The sequence below is a fragment of the Pseudoliparis swirei genome, chromosome 6, assembly GCF_029220125.1.
Source record: "Pseudoliparis swirei isolate HS2019 ecotype Mariana Trench chromosome 6, NWPU_hadal_v1, whole genome shotgun sequence".
Lineage (NCBI taxonomy): Eukaryota > Metazoa > Chordata > Actinopteri > Perciformes > Liparidae > Pseudoliparis > Pseudoliparis swirei.
Window position 1 is genome coordinate 11714895 of NC_079393.1, and position 9608 is coordinate 11724502.

The 9608-nt window shown below is 40.7% G+C and overlaps 1 protein-coding gene across 1 annotated transcript; it reads right to left on the reverse strand.

Annotated features, from left to right (window-relative positions):
- Positions 1-1307: 1307 nt before the first annotated feature.
- On the reverse strand, positions 1308-7632 carry skor1b (SKI family transcriptional corepressor 1b). Its single transcript, XM_056417521.1, has 8 exons — positions 7570-7632; positions 5384-7119; positions 4965-5058; positions 4760-4864; positions 4578-4637; positions 4122-4196; positions 2108-2182; positions 1308-1405 (listed from the first exon to the last, which is right to left on the reverse strand). Exons 2-8 carry the CDS (start codon positions 7100-7102, stop codon positions 1308-1310), a joined length of 2226 nt encoding a protein of 741 aa, XP_056273496.1. The 5' UTR covers positions 7103-7119; positions 7570-7632.
- Positions 7633-9608: the final 1976 nt, after the last annotated feature.

The window sequence follows — 9608 nt, forward strand, 5'->3', positions numbered from 1 at the left end:
CATCCTCGAGGGACAGCGCAAATTCAAATTTCTGTCACTTCTCCCCACAAACAGAAGGGGGCGCTGCTGCAACACGGACAACTGAATGGGACATTAGGGTATCGTTGTTGTGCCTTTACACTAATATGCCATTGTATTTGAAGATATGTTGTACTGCTCGTATAAAAGAGCTAGCACAAAGATAACACTGACTGCGGGTCGAAACGCAATGAGAAATGATGTTTCTTCTTTTTAATTTGTATTTTATCAAACAATTAATCAATTATTATTATTTATTCATTAGTTGTTTACGTAATCAAGCGCAAATGACAAACACTTGCTGGTTCCCTCAATGTGAGGATGTGCTACTTTTCTCTATTTCATATCACTGAATATATAGGCTATTTGTGTTTTGGACAAATTGAAGGTGCGGGATCTGGGAACTTGTGTTGCCGATGTCCCTATTCTTGACCTTAGTCTAATCAATTAATATATCAAATACATATCTATCAAAGTGTTTTCTCAAGCTTCTTGTTTTTGGCACGAAACCAACATGGCCCTAATAATTCAATACGCTGGTAAACGTTCACATAAATTCAAAGGCAGAGCAAAATATAACTTCTCTTGAGATAAATGGCTAAAATAAATGAATTTAACTCAAGAAAGGGAATTATGCACTGAGAGCAAGAATTCTCATTTCTTTTAATAAATTAATATATTTATTAGCGATGAAAACAAATATATTAGACTACATGAACAAATAGGTTACTCTGAATAATATATGTCGGACCTATTCAGCCGACTACTTCAGTGGTTTGTAAGTCTTCCGAGACCATGGCTTGGTTTGACCGCTACAAATAATTACATTGTAGGCCTATTTCAATGAACACGTTTTTGTATGTTAATTCCCATCATTTGTTTAAAGTGCATTACATAAAGGAAGCTATTGGCCTGCAAAGAAGAACACAGCAAAAGTAGTAGACTAATTCACAATACTGAGAGGATAAGGAGCAATAAATTGGCTCATCAAATCTGCTATTATTGACAAAAACAACAACGAAATAACAACCTATAACTACAAGATACATACATTGTCATTGCACTTTGCCACAAATAATAAATATCATCAATGTTATAATTTCAGGAAAACAAATTACACTGTAAGCACGATGATGACATAAATAGTGAGGATGATACACATTTGATAATATTACATGTAATTACAAGTTCATCTTCTTTTAATTTGATTCCTCGGAAGTTTGCCATGGTTTGACAGGAGCTGTATGTGTCCTTTGTTTCCTTCTAATATAAATGTGTGATACTCTGATTCAGGGCGGCAGCAGAGGAGACTTGAAGGAGCAGGATCCGCTGCAATGGCGAGGAGTCAACATCTTACACGAAAAATGATGTAATGCGTCGTGAGCTTCTATGAAGAAGGAGATACAACAATCAATAGTGTACGTGCATGCGTTGGTAAATCGGTTTAATGGAAACATATATTAAGCTACGACACTCAATTGGTTTGAATTAGGCATTTTTTGTCAAACACTACACAATAAAAGGATCAATTGATTAAGGGTCATGCTCCATAAAGGTCTTGATCGACGCGTCTAGTCTGGTAATTGTCTGAGCCTCTGGCTTCAGGAATATAATCTGCCATACTGCTATTTCACTGCATTTTACAATTACTTTGTAACTACTGTTGAACACGAATTTTCTTTATTGGTCCAACTCGCTGCACAAAGCACCGGATAAAGACGTGCACTGAGCCCATCAGTTTAATTATCGGAATAAATGTTATCTTTATTTGAGATGTCCATTGCATTAAGGGTACATTTCCGTATTTTAAATGGTAATGTGGGTCTTTATTTAATAAGTGGAACTTAACAAATTGATCACAGGTCAAATGTGAAATAAATCGGAAGTGTTTTCCACATAAGTGATGTCCGTGAATTTAACGGATCTTGCGTATCAACACGGTAAATTGAAGCCGAGAGACAAATCCTTGGTATCAGCACACCGAGCATGTCGTGCATATAGTCTGTCATCAATCACGTCGGTAAACATGCCACAGTGAATCTGTGAATCCACGCTGATGTATCCACTCCCTCTGCTTTAGTTCTCTCACCTCTGACGACGTGAAGCTGCTGGATCATCTCCTCTCGGTAGGAAAGTTCCCTTTTCATTTGATCCTGAAAATTATCTGAGAAAACAAATAGCAGATTTCAGTCACTAATGCGGTCAGCCGCCATAAAACAATAAAAAACAATACCACAACCATCAGCGAAAGCGTAATTTACCCCCCCCCACACACACACACACACACACACACACACACGCACACACAGTGTTTTAATGTTGCTCCTGTAAATACTTTGTAATTTACACACATGTTGTTTACAATAGTTTATTCAAATGGAAATAAAATAGAAACCTTAAAAAACAAAGCGAATGAGGTTAGTTGGATGAAGTCCTCCTTATAGATTCTTGATTATAGGAAATTAATAACATTAATATTAACACTTAAAGAGGTCCGTCCAGAGGATTCGCCGCAGCCTCTTGAGGGCGCTGCTCTCAAGATAAAGCAAGACAGCAGGTGCAGAGCTCATCGAGAGGGCTACAATTAAAGAAATCGTCACACTATGCTCTGGACATACCTGCATTTATATTTCATCGTGGAGATAAGGAACTGGAATTGTTTCTAAATAATTTACTTTAAAATAATTTAACTTGAAAACAATGTCTGAATATTTTTGTAACAAATGCAACAATGAGAGTTGAAATTATAAAGTGTAAATGGAAAAAAACGGATTGTAGGCCTACTCAAACCCTCCTTGATTTAAAGTAAATGACCTATGTGACACATCTAATAATGTCCAGAACCGGTTGAGGCATTTGTGTTGATGTTGTAATCGACATGCTTTCGTTATTTTAAATTGTATATGGTTTGCAGAGACTTGATGCTATAAACCCACATTGTTGGCTATTAATTGATGAATGAATGAGTACAAAAGAGAGAATAAATGTTGAACGGTGTGTCTATACTGCTATAGCCCCATTGTCTTGTCACTAGATTTAAGCTCTTATCAAACTCCAGGCATAGGTCCAAATAGTCTAATTAATGCATGAAATTAATAAAAGTATATCTTCAGGAGTATGAGATGAATTTGTAGATAATCAAATGCACTTGGATTGTATAGCTTTTAAGTTATTTCTAATTCAGTCTTCTTACTTTGGTACAAGTGATGTTGCACCAAGTTGAGACAAAATAACTATAATTTCAAACACAACAGTTCATTTTTTTCTGGTAAAATTATCAGTATATCTTATACTGTTTTGGTGTATAATATTTATATTATCCAATCAAAGATGATGAATCACATATGTTGGTGTAAAATATCCACTTTGAGAAATAAATACCGTTAAAACATAAAAGTTATTTGTTTTTTCCTTTCTGAGATGTTTCACAAATAAATAAAATTGTACAAGGATTTATTTCCTGCTGTTCTGATAACACAGTTATGTGCATCACATCAATTCTCCATTTTAATGAGATTCTCAAATAGCTTTCTAGAAAAACAGATTTGAAAAGAGTTGAGCGGGTGAAACAATTTCAAGCATTTTGGAGAGAAGGTGTTGAGAGTCAGTTTTAAAATACTGGAGCAGTCAGAATGTGAGAGGTATTTGGTCTTATAATTCACCTGAGATTGATGTGAAGCATGCGCTCTTGTTATGTGTGTCAACATATATGTAAAACAAGTTATATAACCTTGTTTCTGGTTCTTGTTTCCGACTCCCAACATATCTGAAGTTTCTCCAAATAATTAGTAAAGATGCAGATATGTTTTTGGACTGAAGGGGATTTGCTGCATGAAATAACCTCTAAAATCTGATTAAAATGGGGTTTAAAGCAAAAGCAGGACAGCATGTCCCTGAACCACTTAGTATTTTTGGAAGAATGCAGCCCTTTAACCGATTTATGCTCCGCAGAGAGGAGCACGTGCGCCATGGGTTCATGTTGTGGCCTGACTCACAAACCGGAATGGAGCAACACAACATTCACCAGAAAGACTTTTGGGTCCCTGTCGGTCAAAGATAAAAGCCCAAATAGTGGAAAAGCACGGCTGCAGAATTTAGCTTACCTTTCAAGTTTTGAAATTCACGTTCCAGCTTTTCCCTCAGCTCAACTTGCTCTAACAGCTGCTTCTGTAGTTCCTCTAAAAAGCAGACAGAAATAGAGGACGTTGGAGGAGGATATCGTACAGCAGGATTCCTTCTAGGACAGTTTTCTATTTTTAATGACAGTGATGAGGACACTACCATCATTTACATCGACTATTCAGAGCAGGTCTGCCTGGGCCTGCAGTAAAAAAAAATATATATATATAAATTCCTTTTATGTTTTTGGGGACGAAGGCCAAATAATCTGCCTCAAATCAAAACAGAGAAAGGAAAGAAATCAGTAATTATACGCTTTATTGGAGATAACAATAATAATATAAAAATCGATAATTATTATAATCATTCTTACTATAATTTTTTTTAAAGAAGCTTGTTATCTTTCAATCCTTTTATCTAAAGGTAAGACACCGTCTTACCTTTTGCCAGACTTTCTATGGCTCTTTGTGTTGGAGGAGCTCTAGCTGGCGCGTCCTCGCCTGAATACACAAAAAAATAAAAGATATTCCCCTATCTGCAAAAAGTAGACCACAAGCCTATTTCTTAAAACGTACAGCTCATAACAGAGAACATCCAACTCGCTGACCTCGGTGTAACTTACCCTCATCCGGCTCTCGCTGGTTCTCATCACTGCTGTGTTCATTAAAAGATTTCGTTTCGATCTCCTCCACTGTGGAAGACGGCTCTTCTTTACTTGCACTCTCATCTTAAGAGAAAATAAATCGATGCAATTTTAACCTCTATTTTTTTTCTTGCTTTCTTTTTTAACAGCGATATGTCTTCACAGAAACAGAAAAAAGTCTAACCATTTGTTGTAAGTACTCCAGTCTTGTAATTCGCAGGTCTGAACTGATACGGACTGCTCCTTTGTTGCAGCTCACCCCTCTCCGGTGTGTGCACCTAAAGAAGACAGAATCACCACTTCTTTGAACTCTTAGAATTAATAAAAAAGAAAATAATAATTAAAAATATACTCTAAGTTGCAGTGTGTACATTTTTATTTAAAGGATTGATTTAAGTTTTTGTTTTTTTGTTTCTAAATGTTGGACATGCTGTTTGTTGCTGCTGTTACACTGTTTTAACATAAAAGACACATTTCCCCACAAGATCACAGAGATATCTGTTAACAAAAACACACACAAGCCAAGGAAAGAACCCCATTTTCAGAAAACCATCGAGAGATATAGCTTATTATCGCCATGTTTCTCAGTTATAAGTCACTCACTTCAGTGAAAGACGCAGCTATGTGTGTCTCTGATAACTGCTTGTTCTGCAGTTCTCTGTCAGAGGACTGGGCCACGTGGAGGCTCATTTTCTGGGAATCAACCAGACTGCTCTCCTGCAGGCTCTTGGAGTCTGCGTTGTTTGGCGAAACGCTGCGAGCCAAGCCCGGGGGAGTCCGAGGACACACCGAGGACAGAGGCCGGGAGTCCTCCTCCTCCTCTGCTGTTTTATTCGTCTCCACGTCCACGTCCGGCTCGCCATCGCTGTCCACGCACGGGGACATGGACCGGTAGCTTGAGCTCTCGCTCAAAAAATCCGGCGACAAATAGCCGGTGCGACACCCGTTGTAAGCGCCCCGGTTGCCGTACAGCTTGGCGATGCAGTCCGCGTCTTTAATAACGGGTCTGAACGCGGAGACGTAGCTGATCTTCCGGTGCGCGAGGGTCATCCCCTCCAGCGGCCTCCCCTCGTCCCCCGACTTGTCATCGTCATTACGCGTCGACTGAGTGCTGGAGCACCGGTCGTTTTCCACCATGCTGTCTTTGGACGTGTTGGTGCTCCGGTCGCTGTGCTCGGACATGTCCATGTCAGTCGGTCTCGGAGGACACAGCAGCTCTGGCGGGGGTTTGTGCTGAGCTTGTGGGTACGGGGGCATGGGCAGCGCGCCCGCCGCGGGCCAGAACATGGGGAAGGTGTGATAGGCGCTGTCCTTGGTACCAGGCCACAGGACCCCCGGGAGGCCCGCTTTGCTTTGCTCTCCCAGCACGCTGTCGTCTTTCTTCTGGCACAGGCTGAACGCTGGGAACCCGTACGGATGAGGGAAGAGCGGCGGTGGGATCTTCTGCAGCATCCCGAAGCCTTTACTAGGCACGGGGATGACTGGGTAGCTACGCGTGCTCGGCATGCCGCCCCGGTTGTCCTCGCAACTGAGGATCTTTGCAGGTATATCAGGTGAGTCTCGGGGACGGCTGTGTCCATGTGATTTTAAGGAAGACTCTGACCCGCTGCCTGGCAGCGTCCTCTTGCGACTGCCCCCATTGAACATGGCCTTCACGTCTTCCCATGCGTGTAGTAAATCTGTCTGGTTCCCTTTATCTGATAATTTGAGATGCCTCCTCCAAGAATTAAAATTAGCTGCGTCTGGCTGAGTGTACTTGGACTCTGGCGTGCGATGCGAATGAAAGATGAATTTATTTGGAGAAAAATACATATTGCAATAGGAGCATTTGATGCACTTGGCCCTGGAGCTGTTGTATCTGGCCGGGATGAAGTTGCCTCGACTCCCCCAGGCGCATTCGTGGGAAACGTCAAAGGCAAAATTATCTGGAAGTTTGGGCGGCGCATGAGCTCCTAGGAATGACTTACATAGTCTCTCGGCTTCGCGTTTAGTGATCATCCCGCAGCGCCTGGAGGAGATTGGCATTGCACCGGATCTCCGCAGGATCTCCAGCTGGACAGGAGTGCACTGGACGCAGGTGATGCCCAGCGCCACGCGCCGGTTGTGTATCTCGTTATAGCTGTAAGTCTTCAACAGCGTGTTAGATATCTGGGCAAGGCAAAGTCTCTCCTGGCCATCTATCACCAAAGACACGATCGGTATTCCGTACAGCACCGTCTGCCCGACATGGTTGGGCTTCAGATTCTTGGCGCTCGGGTAGGAAAGTTCTTGTTTGGAGCTTGGTGAAGAGCTGGAGTCTCGTCCCGCGGGTATGGAGTCCATCCTTGGAGGCCTGGAAGCTGCATTAATACAAGTGACCATATATTAACAAAATAAAGTAACGCTTTATAATATAATATATTAATGTACCTATTAATGAAGCGTTTAAGATGCTAAACATGCAAGCGAGGACAGACAATTACAGCTCTTCATTTTGAGAAAATTGCATGAATTAATTTGTATATGTTGGTCCAAAATGCAAATAAAAACAGCTTTTTATTAAGCAATATGTTTGTGGTATGTTGATGGGTTGATGTTGATTTTATGTCCCTGGTCTTAAAACTCCATATATTATTTATATTTGCCTACAACTTTCGCCTTGGTTCACTGTCAACAAGCAGGTTTCCATTTGGAATTTTAAAAATAATTTCAACAGACTGAGCGTGACATTTAGTTGTAATAACAGATGCATTAAAGTCATTCCTCAAACACAGACTCCACTACCGCCGAAATCAGTTTCCAAAACTCACCTTTCTTTAATGTCCGCGCAGCTCTCCTCCGTCGTAAACGAGAGAGCTGAGATCAGGTCAAAGTCGGATGCGATGAGGAGTCTCTCTGTGTTGGAGGATGTCAAATGTGTTTGCTTTCGGAGTGGGACGCAGTTGTCCGTGCAACACCGCCTCCACCACTCCCCTCACTCTGCTCAGACGTGGGTGTGCGCGGATGGTTTGTGTTGCACGAGCAGCAGCAGCAGCAGCAGCAATGTCCACATGGCATGTCGACTGGAGTACAGCCCCCTCCACCACACACACATACACACACACACACGCACACGCACACGCACACGTACACACACACACACACACACACACACACACACACATACACACACAGCAATCAAATGCACTCCCACTCACACAGGCTGCATTAACTATGGATTCATGACCAATGAAGATGGTTGGGTTTGAGTGGTTGGTCTTGTAGCCTGCAGGTCCACATATCTATAATTATCAAACAAACACAAACTATATTAACTAAACATGTTGCTTAATGCAGCCTATATAAGTTTAAAAAAACAAGAAAACATTAACATTAATATGCTATCACTCTGCAGAGTATTCTTTCGACCACATTGTATGAATTCAATCATTTTGCTCTTTTAAACACACGCAATGTTATTGACATTATGCGCGCAGGATGTGCCGCTAAACGCAGCGGGGACCCACCGGCACATTGTAGTCCGGGCCCGCGGATGAATACGTGAGGCCTTCAACACGTGCTGGGTTCCCACGGATTCATCGTTTACAAGCAACACTTCGCCGACATGGGTTTTGACAAGAAGCAGCTGCTCCAAAGGTCACTGCGAGCGATCTGCGCTTTGTTCGGGTTCTAGGAGCAGAAAACAAATAAAAAGATCCGACAGAGGAACAAAGCGGACAGCCTCGCGCCACAAGCGACGGGCCTTTAACTTTTTTAAGTCAATACAGCTCTGGGTGAATCCTTTCATTTGGCAGCACGCGCGACACCAACACTGATGTAAGATGGATGAAGGAAAGTGGACACGTTCCTTCTGGTCCGGAGGACTTCAGTAATGACAATGTGTCCCTCGTTATCACTTATTTCAAGAGAGGAGGATTATTGTTCATGAATACAAAAGAGTTACATATATCTGGCGATTGGGTAATTTAAAAGATAATAACAATTGGTCTGGTCTAATAACACTATAATTTGATCGTAAAACAGTTAAGATACTAAATGTAAATCGAAATGTTAATTACAATTTTTACTGTTATTTGCCGAGCAATAAAAAAAAAAGTTGGCAACTCGTATTAAAAAATGAAAATGTGAAACCTCTACAACTTTGCTTAAAATGTCATTTGTTATTTTTGCTGGAGAAGAAAAAATATCATGACAACAATAAAAATGACAACTGTGATTAACGTGAGTCATCTGCACGTCAAAAGAGCAAATCAAGCAGCTATATCTCCTCCATCTGCTTATCTATCGATTATTGAACGTGCACAGTCCTGTTAAACCTCGACTGTCATCCGCATCTGAAGTAAAAGTATTTTTTCTGTTAGATAAATTCAAAGCTTTATTGACAGCTGGAATGATTTAAAATGTCTGTCCATCTAAATAGATTGCAAATAGACCCTTACAATTCAACACATTTGAATAAAATGTATATTTTCAAACTAAAAGTATAACATTCAGAGACTCATTTACTCTAGGAAGAGGTATAATGGGTGCAAATAAGTGCGGAAAGTAACCCAAGAAGTCATAAGGTCATCAGGAGGCTGCATGGTTCTTATCATTTTCTTGCGGGGGAGAACAGCTCATTTAAAAGTGTGTCTGCATTAATCACAGTACTGCATCAAAGTATGATAATCACCTGAACACTCTATTAAAATAAAAGTGCCAGCCCAGGGGAAATCTTACCTTACTCTTTAATTGTTTTGAGGCTTTGATAGGCTTTTTAATCTAAGATTAATTTATGCATTCTTAAATAACTCTACATATGATTAATAAGCTTGAAAATTAAAAGGAGACTCAAGCAATTATAACAAGT

Bases quoted from the DNA above. Each gene is read 5' to 3' on its own strand.
- skor1b (XM_056417521.1), bottom strand. From the start codon at position 7,102: ATGGACTCCATACCCGCGGGACGAGACTCCAGCTCTTCACCAAGCTCC. The intron at 4,638-4,759 runs GTAAGTTACACC...TTGTGTATTCAG, and splicing joins CCAGCGAGAGCCGGATGAGG to GCGAGGACGCGCCAGCTAGA. The intron at 1,406-2,107 runs GTGAGAGAACTA...CCTTCTTCATAG, and splicing joins GCAGCTTCACGTCGTCAGAG to AAGCTCACGACGCATTACAT.